General features: G+C 40.0%; 1 protein-coding gene and 1 long non-coding RNA gene across 16 annotated transcripts in view; one reads left to right on the top strand and one right to left on the bottom strand.

The window, feature by feature from the left end:
* Positions 1-18725, bottom strand: part of KAT6B (lysine acetyltransferase 6B) — an 86992-nt gene that overhangs the window by 23181 nt on the left and 45086 nt on the right. For all 15 annotated transcript variants that reach the window (XM_083502303.1, XM_083502308.1, XM_083502299.1 and 12 more), the window contains 5 exons: positions 17964-18085; positions 17409-17524; positions 11951-12092; positions 10435-10596; positions 8724-8817 (listed from right to left, as the gene is read on the bottom strand). In XM_083502303.1, coding sequence (XP_083358429.1) covers positions 8724-8817; positions 10435-10596; positions 11951-12092; positions 17409-17524; positions 17964-18085 — 636 coding nt within the window. The remainder of the gene's footprint in view (positions 1-8723; positions 8818-10434; positions 10597-11950; positions 12093-17408; positions 17525-17963; positions 18086-18725) is intronic.
* Positions 1-18725, top strand: part of LOC310706742 — a 50333-nt gene that overhangs the window by 3203 nt on the left and 28405 nt on the right. The window lies entirely within an intron of this gene.

The following is an 18725-nucleotide window of genomic DNA, read 5'->3' as shown; positions in this document are numbered from 1 at the left end:
TATAGAATAAACTTTCAAAAAACTAGAGTATGTTGTAATTAGTAAAGTGCTCCCCATCATCCTTCAAAAGATTTTAGCCTCTCATTAACGCATTTGATCACAAAGTGTTCAAGCTGCAGCATCACACACTTTTACCATTCTGAAGAGATGCATTGGTATGAAATACTTTATTTCAATAGTGTCTGCACTCTAGCCTGGGGTATTCCACTTCTGTGCATTGGTACGTCCACCCTAATTCTGGATTGTGCTAGCTAATTTTGAGAGATGTGCTTTTCATGGTGAAATAGAAGTTCACAAATAAAAGACAGATCTGGAAACATGACACAAAGCAGAAAGGCTTGAGATAAATCCCAATGAATGCAAGTGATTATCCCCAGAAGGGGTCCTTTGTCCATGCTGAAAAGCAATGAAATAAGTAATGATGGCTCATTGTCTACAATTTAGAGGTAGCTGCTCCTACCCCCTCCCAAGCACTGAAGAAATCAACTTTTTAAAAACTTTATCATACCAAAACAAGCAAAATGAATTTCAACAGGGACAAACGTAAGGTTCTACACTTAGGAAGATCCAGCTGCAGAAATGTAAGATGGAGGACACCTGGATTGCCAGTAGTACATGTGAAAAGGATCTAGGGGTCTTAGTAGACCACAAGTTAATCACTTCCCTGGCCCAGCCAGCTGTCCCCTCCCTGCTAGCTTTTAATCAGCCATGAGGGGCAAGGCTCCACAGCACAAGAAGTCACAAGCACCTTGTCCTGCATCCTTGAGCCTTACCAACTGAAACTCATCCAACACAACAGGACTAGACTGTGCTCTGGATGCCTCTAGCGATTCATCTGCTGTAACAGCGTAGTCAAGATCCCTGTGGATGCAATTTTATCCTCAAAATGCATTGCAAACAAATTACAGCAAGCTGCCGTTCATCCTGCCACCTCCTTTGAGCCAGACTGGAACAGGCTCTGCACTACCCGGAAAAGCTGTGCTGGGTGGCACAATGAGGATGCATGGGGGGCAGCAAAGTAAGCCACCTTTTCAGCCTTCACTGCCACTAGGTAGGCTTGATAATGAGCCCTCACCAAGATTTCCCTCTGCTTATGTTTGAGTCATCACCCAGCTTGATTCCTTGCCCTAAGTTCTGGGGTGTATCAGGGAACCAAAAGGGCTTTACAAAGCGGGAGAAGGCGCTCAGGGGCTATATTGTCAACAGCCCAAGCCATTCAATGTTCCAGTTGTTGGCCAGGGCTTCAACAGGAGCACCAGTCATATCAGCCTGGAAATCCTCCAGAGCTGTCTGGAAGCCCACCTAGGGTGGATCATCCTACCTTGGAGGTTTTTAAGCAGAGATTGGATGGCCACCTGTCAGGAATGCTTTAGTTGAGATTTCTGCATTGCAGGGGGTTGGACTAGATGACCCTCTGTGTCCCTTCCAACTCTACAATTCTGTGATTCTATCATTTGTTTGTACGTAGCTGCTTCTAATGACTAGTTCTTGTTAACTCCTCCTTTCATTCACAGAAGCACCACAGGGGACTTCTACCAATTTGATCCAGGTTTCAAGCCTCCTCCTTTCCCCATCCCTTCCACATTTCTATGCTACTATAAAGAGCATGTTCAGAAAGTATTGTCTGAGTATTTATTGCTTTCCTTGGAACATTTCCATTTATATATTCACAAGATGGACACAAGAATGCCATGTTAACCATAGTATATTTGATTTCTTTGGTTTTGCCCTAATAAATTCCTTTTGATGTTCTAACATTATACTTTTTATTCTGCATCCAAACAATCCAATATCACACTATAGTAAGGCAATGTATCATATATATTTTTGCAATTGGCAACTTGCTTCTCTCCGTTTGTGCTTTACTGACTCACTGCATGGCACACAGCACCAGCAGAATGAACACTGGTATATCACAATCACGTCACAAAAAATGGGTAGTGTCCCAAGTTAATGTCATTGGGAGTTTTAATGAACATGGTGTCAGCCATAGATACAGCAGATAAGACATCTACATTCTGAGAGAACAATCCATTAAAAAATGGTTTTTCTGCCAGTCATCCAAACTGTTGTGTAGATTCCTGTTCATATTCTTTTAAAAGAAGACAGATGTCACAGAATGAGAAAGTGTATATGAAGGTTGCTTCAACATAATGAGCAGGAGTAAGAAAGATGATTAGTCATCAGGCATCAGTCTGCTTGGGTCTGACTCGGAGCAGTTGCAGGAAAGTATGACATGCCATGGTTTTGTTTTCAAAATCTAGCAACTATTTTTACATTTCCTGTGCTTTTATAAAAACCAATAAAATCTAAGAATGAAGAGTAACAAAGCAGAAAACAAATATACTTTCAGAGCCTTCAACAACAACAATAAGAAGAAGAAGAAACAGCAGTAGTGGGCAAATGATTGTACAAAGAAAGTTGACTCATTATGTACACTGAGCATCTCAATGACCAGTTTGCATTCAGAATCGAAAGAATCATATGTACTGAGTGGAAGGTCCTATCCGCACTATCTATAGCTCAAATCTCAAAAAAGTACAACAAATTGTACCTTTGCATGAAGGAACAGCCAGCTGCTTTTGGTTCATTGTTGTTTTTCTTTGTCTACTATACAGCAATGGCATACTATACAAATGACATTTTGAGCAAGTAGGACCAAACCAAGATGTTTGCAAAGGCACGAGTGAGCTAAAAAAAACAGAGGCAATCACCTCCTGCTTTATGCTGCCCCCTAAAAGTAACCATTCATTCTTTTCATCATCTTAGAGGCTGCACATTTCTTCTCCCTACCTTTGGTGGGATGCTAAGGATGGTCCCAATCTTTGGCAGCTCATTATTCTATTTGGGAACTGTGTTTATTAGCTCAAGCTAGAGCCACTTAGCTTTTCTCCTAAATAGCATGCTGCAGCACAAGACAGAACCTGACTTGTAGGTCTGACTTGCTTTTATAGGGTAGGAAAGCCTATTCACTCTTCTGCTTGCACTTCAGTACAAAAGTCATTTTTAATACTTCAATATCTCTAAATAAGAGGGAGTTAAAATGGCCCTCTTTGGCAAAATATGTGTGGCTCAATGCCCAGTGCATCAAGCTTAAAGCCATGATTTAGCCAGTGTGAGGAGAAAGGAGCTTGACTGCAGTGCATAAAACCTGCCCCCAAAACTAATAAATAAATGAAGCTGGATAAATTTCCTGCCCCTACAGAAAGATATGGTCCTTGGAGCAAAGCAGGAACATGGGACATTAGAAAAAGGATCGCTTTGCTGCTCAGACCAGAAAACTAGACTGTCCTGGAAGCTTCAACGGGGTCAGGGATGGTCACAAGGATTGCCTACTGCAGTTGAAGAGGCTCTTAGATGGCATGGCTCATTGTCCTGTAAAGGTAAAGGGACCCCTGACGGTTAGGTCCAGTCGCAGACGACTCTGGGGATGTGACGCTCATCTCTCTTTACTTACCGAGGGAGCCGGCGTACAGCTTCCAGGTCATGTGGCCAGCATGACTAAGCCGCTTCTGGCGAACCAGAGCAGTGCACGGAAACGCTGTTTACCTTCCCACCGGAGAAGTGCCTATTTATCTACTTGCATTTTGACGTGCTTTCGAAGTGCAAGGTGGGCAGGAGCTGGGAGCTCACCCCGTCGCAGGGATCTGAACCACCAACCTTCTGATTGGCAAGCCCTAGGCTCTGTGGGTTAACCCACAGTGCCACCTGCATCCCTGTAGTTCCCTATTTAAGCCAGAACTTGATCGTGGAGCACAACCTAATCTTTACCAGATGCTCATTAAACCACAATTTCAGGATGTGGGCTTTTCAGGAAATTACAACAACAACAATTTACTATTTATACCCTGCCCATATAGCTGGGCTTCCCCAGCCACTCTGGGTGGCTTCCAGCAAAATATTAAAAATACAATAAAACATCAGACATTAAAAACTTCCCTAAACAGGTTTGCCTTCAGATGTCTTCTAAAAGTCAGATTAGTTGTTTATTTCCTTGACATTTGATGGGAGGGCATTCCACAGGGTGGGCACCACTACCGAGAAGGCTCTCTGCCTGGTTCTCTGTAACCTCACTTCTCACAGGGAGGGAACGGCCAAAAGGCCCTCGGAGCTGGACCTCAGTGTCTGGGCTGAATGATGGGGGTGGAGATACGCCTTCATTTACTTGGATAATATATTTAAATTAGCACAGGAAAGCTAAATTGTTGTTTGTTTATTTTAAAAAATTTTTTATTAAAAAATGAAGCTTAACATGCTGTTCTTGCTAGCTTGCAAACGACTTTTTAAAAATAGTTGCCTTTGGGTATTTCCAACTTACAACAGTATTTTAAGGTGCATTCATCATTTACTTATTTGTCTTCCTCTAAAGTATCAGTCAATGGCCACCGTTCTAGACCCAGGACTTTTCTCAATTGTCCATACATACTGAAAGCTGTTTGCATACCTTGATTAGGCAGAATTTCATTCCAGCTGATCACATGTCCAGGACTGTGAAGAGTAGCATATGGAGCTCAATTTGGTAGTCAATTAATGAGCATAGTTAGAAATTGAGCTATTAGTGCAACATATGCAAACCACGATGAGGACTGCCATGCTGGTTTTCTTCGCTTCATTATACAGCCTAATGACATGCATTGATGTCCTACAGCGTTCAGTCTGTGTGCCACTAAAGTTGAAAGTCCACAAAATGGAAAGTGGAAGCTGCAGTCTCATGTTTCTGAGATGTGTAGCAAGAACAGCCATTAGAAAACACAAGCAGGCAAGATAATTGTGAGGGGAAATGGAACAAAATCAAGGGAAAATAAAACTGATTACTGAAAATGATTATTGACTTACGAAAATGCCTGTTCTTACATTATTTGGCCACCCAAATTCTGGCTGTGGCAACATGAACAGTGGGCGCATCATGTTCTCAGGTTTGATTCCTGCTCCAATCCGCATTGGTAGAAGTTAAGAGTGGAAGATCTCATATCTATCTCCCTAACCCTGAAACAACTGCTAGAGCAACAGGGATATCTGTAAGCCTGGTGTATGTGCCCAATCTCATCTTCAGGGCCAAAGGATCATCTGAACTGTCTACAATATGAAATAATTCACATAACCCTTGCACTTATTTGACTAGATTGTGGCACATGTCATCAAAATATTGTTAATTACTGTATCTAAAGAGACTGAAGGCCTATAAGTATCAACACACCAACCAGAACGTCTACCCTTCACACAAGCGCTGCATTACCTAAGCCAAAGAAACATAGTGAAGTGCTACAGTAGCCAAACTTTTTATTAACCATTTACTGTATCTATATTCTGCATTTCTGCCAGGGCCATCCAGGAAGTTTACAGTTGCAAGTACAGGGTACCTCAGGTTAAGAACTTAATTCGTTCTGGAGGTCTGTTCTTAACCTGAAACTGTTCTTAACCTGAAGCACCACTTTAACTAATGGGGCCTCCCACTGCTGCTGCTGCGCCGCCACACAATTTCTGTTCTCATCCTGAAGCAAAGTTCTTAACCTGAGGTTAATATTTCTGGGTTAGCAGAGTCTGTAACCTGAAGCATATGTAACCCGAGGTACCACTGTAATGCAAGTAATCTGCAAACAGGATGCAGCGGGTAAGCGAGGGGAAAGTAAAGTAAATGAACTAATGAACAAAAAACATTTCAGAATGCCCAGGTAGAGTGATCACCACAGGAATGTTCTGGGAGAGAAAGAGCTAATGTGAGACTTTTCTCTTTGATTCAGCCAGTGGAATGGCTGCAGATGGTGGCAACTCTGTGAGCAGAGCAGAGGTCTCTTAGTCCAGAGTTTCCCAAACTCAGATCTCCAGCTGTTTTTGGATTACAACTCCCATTATCCCTAGCTAGCAGGAAGGGATGTGCTGCTATTGGATTTTAGTGTGTTTTAATTGTTGATCACCCAGGGGACTATAGTTATACAACTGGCTAAATATATAAATCCACAAGTGGATCTTCAAGTCCAGGAGCTGCTCCTGCTCCTTACTTCCCTTGCACTACAATTTGATGAAATCAGTCAATATTGTCACACAGCACACCAGAGGCCTCCATGGACATTGTGCAAAGCCTAAAAAGTGCAACATAGATGCTCACTATTAAAGCCTTGCAGCACAACACAGAGAAGCCTCCACTACATTACGATTTTGATGATTTTACTGACGCCACCCCTCATTAGAAGCCTCTGCTCATGAAGAACAAAGCCCACCATAGCTTATACCCATAGATTTGGAACCCTCCCTCCCCAAATATATATATATATATGCGCAAGCAGTCATGTTGTTCCACTAGAGCACGGGTAGGCAAACTAAGGCCCAGGGGCCAGATCCGGCCCAATCGCCTTCTAAATCTGGCCCGCGGACAGTCTGGGAATCAGCATGTTTTTACATGAGTAGAATGTATCCTTTTATTTAAAATGCATCTCTGGGTTATTTGTGGGGCCTATCTGGTGTTTTTACATGAGTAAAATGTGTACTTTTATTTAAAATGCATCTCTGGGTTATTTGTGGGGCATAGGAATTTGTTCATTCCCCCCCCATATAGTCTGGCCCCCCACAAGGTCTGACGGACAGTGGACCGACCCCTGCTGAAAAAGGGTGGGGCAAATTAAAAAAAACAGCACAAAACTTTGATTAGAATTCAAGATGTGCTTAAATATCCCCCTACCTCAATTACATTCTCAATTCATTCTTCACAATAGAAATTTTAAAGTCATTTTTCAGGTGGAGCAAGTAAATTTAAACAAATTTCATCTAAGCCTTTTCAATATGATAAAGATTATTGCTTTTCTTCTTTTATCTTTCTGGCCTTATCCCCCCTACCACAATTCAATGGCTGAAACCAACTGGGGGGGGGGAGGAGCAACCATCATCCCACTACAAGGACATCACTATGAACAACATTCTGTCATAATGCATTGTCCTCATTGTGTTCTGCTGAACAGCAGGGAGCCAATGCCTTAGCAAGGCTCTTTGGGAGAAGTTTGGGAAACCCTTTGCTGTTTCGTATTTGAAACAAGTATGATACAATGCATTTAAATTCACCTGCACCCCATATTAATATAACCTTGGCCTTTTAACCCCAAGCCTCCTTCAGCTTCATTTTTTTTTTAAAAAAAGAACCAGCTGAAAATCACAAAATACTGAGCTACCTTTCGAGTTTCACAGAACTCTCTCTCAGGCTGGGTGTAAAAGAAGAAGTGGGAGGGGAGAAAGGAAAATTATGTTGTTGGTAAAAGGTTGGAAACCCTGTCTGCAATATATAGGAGGTCCTAGTGAGTCTGGAACCTTCTCCCCTTCCCAAACGTAGCTTGTGCCTTGGGCTGCACCAAAGCACGCTGGGGCAAAATATGTAGTTCAGATCTCTGTGAATATCCCTTGTGAGAGAGCAGGGGGGGGGGGGGAAGGCTGAAGTCTTTATACCAATATGGCTGAAGACAACCCCAGGGAGTTCTAGGAAGGTAACACTCTTCTCTATGGGAACCCTTCACATTCTGGGTGAAGAATTCAGTGGACATCTAGATTTAGTCCTCCCAGTCAAGCGAAGCCAGAAAGATGCAAATTTCAGGAACCAGAAAAGCCTTGGAGAAGCTTGTCCTTCCGTCTCCCTTAAATGGGGGATCAGTGGGTGAGTTTGCTGAGGACACACGTCTCCCCGAAAATGGGTGCCTGCTGTGACAACAATCTGCCAATACTTGCTGTGGCAGAAAAAGCAGAGTGCTTGAAGGGATGGGGCAACCTGCTTCTATCATGAGCAGGAAGCATAACACATTAAGTATGAAGCATCACCAGCAATAACTCATGATGGGCAACTGCCAAGTAAGAAACCCTGTTGGCTGCTACCTCCCTTCTTAAGATTTATATTTGATCTGCATCTTAATCACCTTGTATGTTCCTCCACCGAAGAAAGCCAACCACATACAGTGCTATATGTTTACTGTGAAGCTTTAAAAATAATTGGGTACACTAACACATGGCTTCGAAAACCTGGCTTTCATAGCCTTTCTCCAAACTATAATTCAAAGTTCAGTTCAAAATGTCAATGAAATCATTGAGCTGTGGCGCTTGCCTATTGAATTATACTATTTGTTTTATCAAATTGTTTTTTACTGATATTGAAATATTATGAATAGCTCCAACATTTTTAAAATTATGTCAGATGGGCAACTGCATGATGAAGAATACAAGATATAAACCCTGAATACCAATTTATACATTGTGCAGCAAATAGTAGCTTTTACTTCAGAAGTGAGTTAATGACATTCTTTAAAAAAAGGAATAATAAATTGAAACATTACGCTCTCTCATCATAAGCATTGTTCAGCTAAAATGTACTCCATGTTAATAGACTGGGAAACTAGAGAATGCCTTGGACTAACACCTTCCTTTGCTTTAATCACAAATAATTGCTTCTCTTTGTACTAATGAGCAGCACAAAATGAATGCAATTTAGACAATTCATTCAGCGTAATAGCTCTGAGAGTTAATATTACTGCAGAGAGACACATTCTCAATTTCCTGCAGTACAACAGAGGCACTAGATTTTTCACTTGAGGGAGCTTTTCTGCCACTACGCAAATAGAAATAGAAAGCCCATTATCTAGTGATAAAAAAACGAACAACAAAACAGGTTAAATAAAGTTTTTATGTAGCTGTATCCTCATAACCACCATCAGCTCTCAGGGTTATGACTGTAAACAAAACCGCTCACTTACTGAAATCAATGAGAAATCTTCCAAATCCTTGCCTTTGGTACTGGGGCATGATCATTATGCAGGAGACATTGTACTTCTGCTGGCAGAGCTTTTCCTGGGGGAAGGAGAAACAGATCAAGGATGTCAAAACACTGCTGAAGTGGGCAATTCCATGCACCTGCCTCTGCCTTTGTAAAATAGCCCAGTAAGGTAAACAGGCAGCAGGTCAATACGAAAATAGAGTAAGCCCCTAGAAAGTAATGTCGCTGGTGAAGTAGAACAGCAAATCAAATGTATCTTCCAAAAAGATTTATTTTACGAGATGGCACCTCAGAAATTAACAACAGAAAAATCCAAAAGGAACTGCATGAGTGAATTTCAAATCCAGGGAGTGGAAAGAAGGCATTTTTTCTCATGCTGCCCTGACTTTTGTGTCAGGAATGTACAAAAGGCAGATGATACCTACACGTTTGCTGAAGACAGCAGTTTGGATCATAAGTAATGGCCACATTAAAATAACTTACTGCTTTTTGCCAGCATTTTCATCTGTCTCTCAGCAAATACTTCTAACTGACAGAACTGTTTATCTAAAGTAATATTTGAAGCACATGCAGCTTTCATACAGTCAGGTGCATCCACCTTTGAATACCAAGTAAATTTCCATCAGAATATGGCACAGACCAGAAAGAAATATAATTTGATGTCTACAAAAACAGCAGGAGGAAAGATTAAACCGGCTGCTGAAAACAAAGGCAAACCCAGTAAGATGCTAGTGTAGTGGGATCTTCAGGGCAGTTACGTCTATCAGGCAGGGTGCCTGGCAGGGTGAGGGAAGGTAAGAAGCAGGAGTCACGCTGGCAAAGACACCCCAGAACTCTCCTTGAAATCCAGACCACATGTATGGGGAGACTAACAGGGATAACTCAAAATCTCAGTGCCTCTGCGCCACTAACCACTATGCATCAACAGCTGCTAAAAGCCAAGATGGCTGCTTCTTTACAGGGAAATCCTCAAAATAAACTCCAGTGTAACTTAACTAAACCTCCTAGACTGTCTCACTTATTCAAGCTGTCTTTATATGCACCTTCTATCTTGTCTCCTCCTTTGCCATTCCTACACTAGGCAGGGCTGTGGCACTGGGACCACTTGAAACTGGCCCAAGGCTCAGTGACAGATCCCATTCCACAGTTTGAGAAACATTTAGAATAAACAACCAGATACAAGAGAGACTGGAATTAAAACTTGGCGTGGGGAGAGCACTTGCAGACAAAACTACAAACTATTATTAAAACATGAACATAGAGCAAATTATATATACATGACAATGTAGACACCGAGTATACAGGGGGTGGAATCTCAAGAGAAAATCTTCAGACTAAAGACCTTACATTTTCACTAAACAATAAAAGAAAATTGTCATAAAAGGCATGATGAGATGCTATACTACCTGAGTAACAAAATAAGTAATAACTACAACAAAACTGGAAGTGCCAAACGAAACAGGAGATCTGTCACACCTGATGGAAACATTCTAAAGTGAAAAAATATAGTAGAATGATAAATAAAGCCCAAGAGAGAATACTTGAGATCTTAAAATGATACTGGCATTGTATTTGTTTGTAATCAGAAAACAGTGTTTGCTTTCGGTTGATATTATGCATTCCAAATCAGCAGTGTTACTGCTTTGGCACAAAAGCAAGATATTCTCATGATGTTAAGATCAAACTTTTACCTTGGAGAAGTACCCAACTAAGTGGCATCCTTTTTCATCATTCTTTGTGAGAACATAGAAAAGGAATGGCTCAACATCATAATATAAGGTTTTGTGGTCCAGAAAGAGCTTTGCTAACAAGCAAAGATTTTGGCAATAAATTTTGCTCACATTCCCATCAACCTATGGAGGAGAAAAATTCCCTTATTAATATTTAAGTATGGAAGTGGATCACTGCACATAATATTTAAAGTGAACAAAACCAGGTTTTTCTCAGAATCATATTAAATATTAGACCATCAATACATTTTTTTACAAGTAACTTGTAAAACTTGTAAAATATAATTTTGATTTATGGCATTTCAAAAGTTTACTTCCCTCTAATTAAAGATACAAATTTGTGAACATATCATTACAGATATGCTAAGCTGCTGGTTTTTGAAGGCGTTGTACCAGATGGAGGATAAAGCAAGTAACATTATTCTAAGTTTCTGAAGTGTTAAGTCTGCAAAGAGGAAGTTACTTTGGCATTATACACACACAGAAGTTGTTAGATACAAAAGCAAATACTATTTTCAATGAAAAAAAATGTTTCCCAGATCAGTTGAAAATAGTGTCACTTTCAGATTTATTCTTCACAAATTACATTTCTTTGATCCTAAATACATGGACAGAAAGATCAAAGGATGTAAAATAGCTGCTGCTCTTTACTTTGTGGAGGGAAGGTCGATACTTCCTTGTGTTCTTTCATAAGCATGCTTCTACATTTAACGAGTATCCTTCTTCCTCAATTTATCTTACTTGCTTTCCATCATTTACTTTGTATCTTACCATACAGTCTGATCCGTACAGCAATAGATGACACAATACAGAATTTCTTTTTACACAGGTCTGAAGTTCCTACCACAATTCTTCTAAACTATAGAATTTCTGTTGGGGATGAAAACAGATTTCCAGTATCAGTGGTCTTCCAGTGTTCTAAAATAGTGGGACAGGTTTACTTGGGAAAACAGGAATCTTTCAGGAGAAGTTGGAAAATCACACTAAAATCAAAAGTGTACCTCCTTGAGCAACAAATACCGTATTTTTTGCTCTATAAGACTCACTTTTTCCCTCCTAAAAAGTAAGGGGAAATGTGTGTGTGTCTTATGGAGCGAATGCAGGCTGCGCAGCTATCCCAGAAGCCAGAACAGCAAGAAGGATGGCTGCTTTTGCTGCGCAGCGATCCCTCTTGCTGTTCTGGCTTCTGAGATTCAGATTATTATTTTTTTCTTGTTTTCCTCCTCCAAAAACTAGGTGCATCTTGTGGTCTGGTGCATCTTATAGAGCGAAAAATACGGTAACTCATGGGAAATGGGCATCCTCTGGGGCCAAGCACAGTGTGCGTGCGTGTGTGTGTGTGTGTGTGTGTTTGGGTGGGGGGGATCAGGAGCACCCACATTACAGATAGCTGTGGGTGGGGAGATTAATACATTTACTACATTCTTACTCTTCAACTAGCCTGCAGTACTACTGACGCAAATAAAATGCTTCCTACCTCAAACACTGAAAGGTCCTTCCTCCTGTAGATTTCATTGGCTGGAGGATGAAACCAGCCACACTTCTTTGCGTGCCTTAGCAAAATATTTTTACTTTTCATATATTTAAGACAGAATTCACACAGGAAAAGCTTTGATAGTCTGTTAAGTTTAAAAATCAGAGCAGTTAGTATACAATTCTTTGTATTTTAAAATGCCAACATTCTTACTCAACCAGAGCACTATATGTATTAAACAAGCAAATAAAACAACAAGCAAGCTTAAAGCATATCATACTTCATAACAAGTTGTTTATTATGAGGCTGGAGTCATAACAATTCTGTTGAGGTATTTCCAAGTGCCCATAAATTCTAGCTGGACTTGGGAGCAAATTTAATAATACTAATAATACTAATAATACTACTACTAATAATACTACTAATAATAATACTAATAATAATAATAAACCAGCTGTGAAGTCAAATCCCATCATAATATTGGAACATTATTATATGCATTGTGTAAACACATCAATGTGTTCTGAGTGAAGTTATCTACAGTATTCATAATTCAGCCTTTATCTAAATTAATGAACACCTGAATTGTTTAAAAAAATAAAACCTGCAATTAATATTTCAACTTTTTAAATGACTTTTTATTAAGATTTTCCATAATACAGATGCATTTACAAAAGATACCAAAAAAGAAGGTAAACAGAAAAAGGAAAGAAGGGGACAACTAAGATAAAGAGAAGATAGAAAAAGAGAAAAATAAAATAAGCAAGGCAACAGAAAAGAAATACTCTGATTTCCCATCTGCCAGCCACATAAAAGAGAATATGATTATTTAAAAACTTTGGTCAATGTGAACATCTACCACTTTCTGTTAAACAATATTTCCTACCAGTTAAGGTATCTCAGAATCATTTATTTCTTTTTCTCACAGAAAGTCCAAGACTAATTGTCATTCTTAATAAATGTTAACCATATTTTTTTCCTTTAATTTCGATTAATTCTCACCACCACTACTCCATATTGAATATAATTCTTCCTGTCCATGTCCATATTACAGTCTCTCCATTGTGCTTGCACATTGAGCCGATATTCCATTTTTTCTTGTTGTATATCCACTTGTTCATGTCCAATTCCATATCCTCAGTTCCCTTTCTTGTTATAGCCCATTTCCTGTTGTATTATTCCATTTTTGTTTCTCATTAGTTTGTGTCCAGTTCCGTGTACAGTGGTACCTTGGGTTAAGTACTTAATTCGTTCCGGAGGTCCATTCTTAACCTGAAACTGTTCTTAACCTGAAGCATCACTTTAGCTAATGGGGCCTCCCACTGCCGCCGTGCTGCCGGAGCACGATTTCTGTTCTCATCCTGAAGCAAAGTTCTTAACCCAAGGTACTATTTCTGGGTTAGTGGAGTCTGTAACCTGAAGAGTATGTAACCCGAGGTACCACTGTAGTCAGTTCCATTTCCTGCTGTATTCTATTTCCTGTTGTGTTTACAATGGTATTCCGATCTCCTCTACGACCTTCAATTTTTTGTTTTCCCCCCAGTCTTTTTCCAGAGGCAATACCATAACTTTAATATCACCATTCTTTGAATTCACACCAAATCTGCTAAAACTAAAGAAAAGTCAGGAGTGAAATCCCAAAGCTTTTTTTGCCTCTCAGCTCCATCAACACTATGTCCAGATATTTCTCTAAATCACCATTTGTAATCTTATCTTCTACTTCTCCGAATTCTTGTATGGAGGTCATCTCCATTTTCATACAATGATTATTCCTTCAGTATGATTTCTTGATCCAGTCCTGCCAACCTTTCATCAGTTTGATCTGGAGCCTCTGCATATTCCCCTACCTTATATTCTTCTGGCCCACTTATTCCATTATTGCCTGACTTGCTCTTCAACATTCATCTCATCATTCTAAATTGTTCAACTATCAACTACTGAACAATACCAACAGTCACTGGTTGGTGGCGGTTCCAAGATGGCAACAGCTTAGCAAGCTGGCTTCGGAGCTCCGCAGATAACAGGAATGTAATTAGTGTCAATTGCTACCCATGGAAGTAAATTTCCCTCTTTGTTTAATTTTCTACTTTTAAACTTACCAACCTACTGAGATTCTATCAGCATCTTCTTATCTATGTTATGAGAAACACCTTGGCCAAGTTCTGTGAAGTATCCTGGGCAGGCCGCCAGCTGCTAGCTATTAACCGCCAGCTCCCTTTTATACTTTGTTCCTGGAACTCCTGGCAGTCACCACACAGAGAAACTCTTAAATTGAACAAACTGAACACTTTCTATTTTTTCTCTTCTCTTTGGTTAAGGAAACCTCTCCTAGTTTACACCCCACTGCAATACTATGCCTGCTAGTAAACACAACAGGGACCCAGAGGAGGCAGTTCTCTCACCGGCTCCCAAGCAATCTAAAATGGAGGACTTTTAAAAACAAATCTGCTTTAACAGTTCCAACAAAAAAACCGGTTTTCTCCCCTTAAAGAGGATTGTGAAAATGAGGAGGATACTCAAGGTGAGAGTGCAGAACTGGATCCAACACTGGGGCAAGTTGACCCTGTGCCTCTAAGAGAGGAAGGAATAACAAGTAGGGAGAGCACCCAATTAACTCTAATTGCAAGAACGGTTGAGCATATCTTCCAACAAATTAGAGGTATTGCCTCTCAAATAACCCAGTTATCCAAAGAGGTCCACAGTTTATCAGTTAAAGGCAAGCAGGCACTAACAGAACACCAAAGCACCAAAGTGAAATGGCACAACAAGAGCAGACCCCGAAGCTTGACATAGAATGCGCAGAGGCTCTTAAAACAAACTCTTCTTATTTAAGAGTCTTCCAACCAAAAAAGATCTGCATGACAATTTGTGGAAGACTAGATCAAACTCCTAACTGGAAAGTTGTCCAGCGTTCCAAATAACATTTATCAGACTTACTTGGTATTGGACTTACAGAGACTGACTTAGTTGGGACTGAACCCTTGAATACCAAAAATCAAATCCAAAAATTATGTTAACTTTTTCCTCTACTAGACTGCCCTCACTGATTCACAAGCTGAAATTGTCAAGCAGAGGAGTTTTTCCAACCCGGGTATTTCACAATTCTATTGTTGCACCCTTATGTAAGATGAGGACTGGTGCTACAGAGGGGCCCACAAAACCAAGGCCTGGATCCCCAATGGAAGTAATGACATTGCAAAAGAAAACTCGACAGGAGGGGAGGAAACAGACATGCCCGAGTTGAATTCTCAGAATCATGCCCAACATCAAAATAACCCGGTGAGCCAAAAGGAACAGCCAATTCCCCTAGACAATCATCTTCAGGAATCTGAGCACTGACAATAGACCCAATGGCCACAACAGAACGATAACTATAGAACCACCGGAGTACGGGACAAAGATGAGATATTTAGTTGAGGAGGAGTCAGGAACTATGCCCAAGAAATCCCCGCTGGTGAGCAATTTGCAAATAAAAGGCCCAGTGAACACAAATGTGAGTACTTTATGAAATGTGAGTACTTTATAACGACTGAAATAATTGAACATCTGGATCATTCCACTAGCATCCATGTTGCCTCAAAAACTGGTAAACTCCGAGTGTACATTGGCCAGCAATTGACTAAATCACTGTAAAACAATTAAACTTCTCTCATGGAATGTAACAGGGTGGCCGAACAAGACCCAAGACAGTGATTTCTGTTCTACAAACACATATCATCTTCAAGAAACTTGGGCAAAAGAGGGCACCATGGTTGAATTGAATTACAGGGTTTTACAAGTTACACTCAACCAGCTCTTAAAACTGTAAAGTATGGAAGGCCTAGCAGGGGGGCTGGCAGTGCTGGCGTCAACATCTCTTAATGTATCAATTCAACAGTGTCCCTCGCTGACCACCCCTAATTTTTTTAGTATTGTCCCTTTCTGATAGTCTCCGGAGAAATACTTACCGTATCTGCGTGTACATACCTCCAGTGAAGTCTTGTGGGGAACTGAGCTCATATTGGGGAAAGCTTGACCAACTACTCGAAAGTATAGACTCTCTGTCTCCTAACCCTCGGCTTGTCTTGGGAGGCGACTTCAATGCCCGGATCAGCCTTGTTTCCCCACAAAATACAATATTATCTGGACTAAACTGGGAGGACGAACCCAAAATCTGTCAGAGGGCAGCAATGGACACCACCTCTCTAACCGCGCTGGGAATTATCTCTGTGAACTTATAATTAAGCATAAACATTTGTTATGCAATGGGCACGGTCAAGGGGATCAAGAGGGTTATTTTACTTTTATCTCCCCCAGAGGATTTACTAGCACCATAGATTATATCCTAACATCCAATAATGTGCCAATCAACCGAGACACCTTTAGGATAATTCCCAGAGCTGGGACCACTTTCCACTTGAGTTATCTCTGACATCTCCTGCCTTCCCTAAATTATTGGATGAAACGGAATATCTGATACTTGGAAACAGGAGGTTAAAATGGAATGCACAGGTCCAAGAAAAAATGCTAGGCTGTAAGAGCACCACTGCGAGAAAGGTTTTCTAAAAAGAAAAGGAGGTGGTGGTAGAAGTCTGCCGATTTTCAGGTAAATCTCTCCGCCCCTCCAATTTTGTTTAACTTTTTCTCTTGACCCCTTCAAAAATGGATGAAAATATAGACCATTTTTGAACACTGAGGAACTGGGGCCCAATTACAGGCAAAAGTAGAGCATACATTACTGTGAGCACATTGATGGCAAGTGCTTGAGCCATCCCTTGACACGATATAGTGAAATAGGAAGCTATTTATTATCAACATTACTGTTTGCAAGGCTTGTCATATTCTATCCATGGCAAAATAGTCTCAAAATGTTGAACTATGAAGTTTAAAATTTTGGCACCAAGAAAAATAACAAATTACATTTTACTAATAATAATAATAATAATAATAATAATTTATTATTTGTACCCCGCCCATCTGGCTGGGTTTCCCCAGCCACTCTGGGCGGCTTCCACAGAAACCAAAAAACACTAAAATATCATACATTAAAAGTGGATTTTCTAATTGCGGACGCTTTGAACACTGAACTCTTAATTATTTATGATTATTTTTGATATGTTTTAAGAGAACTATCTCAAGCTCCATGTAGAAAGAAAGGGACATGCATGAAGTAATTTGGGGGCTAGCCTTTTTTTCCTTAGCCACAAAAGGGTGTGTACAAGGCATTCTGTAGCTAAACAGGCTTATCTGCAGGCAATATATATTTTTAATCTTTGATTTTTTGGCAGTGCCAAGCCGATTTTACGGCAACGTTCAATGATAATCTGCAAGCTAGGAAAGAAAGAGAAGGGAAGTTATAAAGTTGTGGTTTCACTGCATGTCTGAATTTGAGAAGCTTTGCAAGTAAGTTGTAAAGGAATCTTTTTTTGGAGCTATGAGATGGTGTTTGTCATAAAACAATTTATAGGTTCATTCTCCTTACCTTGCATATTCTTGTGGGTAAGGCGAGGAGTACCATGTTTGGATCTCATATTTCCCAAATTCTATCACTGAAGGGTAGCGTCCATTTGTTTCTCCACCATTTTTACAACCAATTTTCTATTAATCACAATTAAAGAACAAAAGTTTTGAAAGCGCAACAGAATCCCCCCCATCACATTTCACTAGTAAGGCTATTTTTGGGGTATTACACTATTTTAGGTGTTAGGTGGAGAGACATCTGTTTACAGAGGAATGAAAAGTAGCACAAACTATCCACATCCTTAAAAATAAGGACTTCTATCAAGGCACCCAAGTGCTGTGAAACTTATTCACTCTGCACCATGCCTGAAGCTATATAGAGAACTTCCCATTCAAGTTTACTTTTACCCTAATGAGATACTTGGGTTCTAGATTAGATGTATACCATTATATACAAACTAGCCTTAATAAAAGAGGCATTAAGCAGAACTAAGCAGTCAGCACAATTTTCTCCTCATATCAAGCAACAAATTACCGTATCAGTACTGTTCACATAGCTGGCACCTGTGAACCTTACCTCCATTGCAAGTTCCTGGGCCTGCTTAAACATTTCCAAATCTTCTTCTGTAATAATATCCTTGCTTCCCACCAGAAACAGATCTGAGTTTTCTTGTTTGATGCTTATTTTGATTTCTGTACCTGTTGTTTAAAACCAGCAGAGAGTTTATTCACCACCATGATGCAACAAACACCTTTTGCAATCAAAATGTAGCTCCCAGCATTTTCTGAGTGACTAATGCTTTAAAATCCTGCTTCCCACTGATCTTTCCAGTTGACGTAGCAAATCTTTATTATTATAGTATCTACTAAAACATTTGCAGATTTATTTTAAATAAACACGGCCAGGACAAACAGCAGCATTTTCTTTCATGCCCTAACTTAGAATTTACACTCTACTCCTACCCAATTAAAAAAGACATTTTGAATACAAAACTATATCAAACAACTGATACAGCAGCATAGATTTCACATATCCTAACCATATATCTGAACCTCTAAGAAAAAGAAAACAAGCTTTCAACACTAAAACAATCTTAGGCAAAACTATTTGAAACAGATTAGAAGAAACTAAGGCAAGGAATACAGACTTTTGCTTCTTCAAGAAAAAAAGGAAAGATTTATTTAAAAACTGGGAAGAGTAAATTTCACAGCAGTACAAATCCAGTGTTGTGTAGCAGATGGAATGTGTCATGGAAAAGCGATGGAGGAGAGGGAAATGAAGAGTTGAAATGGTCATCCTAATAAATGCCATCAGCACTGTGGCCAGAGAAAGGGCAAG

This window comes from Podarcis liolepis (assembly GCF_965112155.1).
Source record: "Podarcis liolepis genome assembly, chromosome: 5".
Taxonomy (NCBI): Eukaryota; Metazoa; Chordata; class Lepidosauria; order Squamata; family Lacertidae; genus Podarcis; species Podarcis liolepis.
This window is presented reverse-complemented; position numbering and strand designations above follow the sequence as displayed.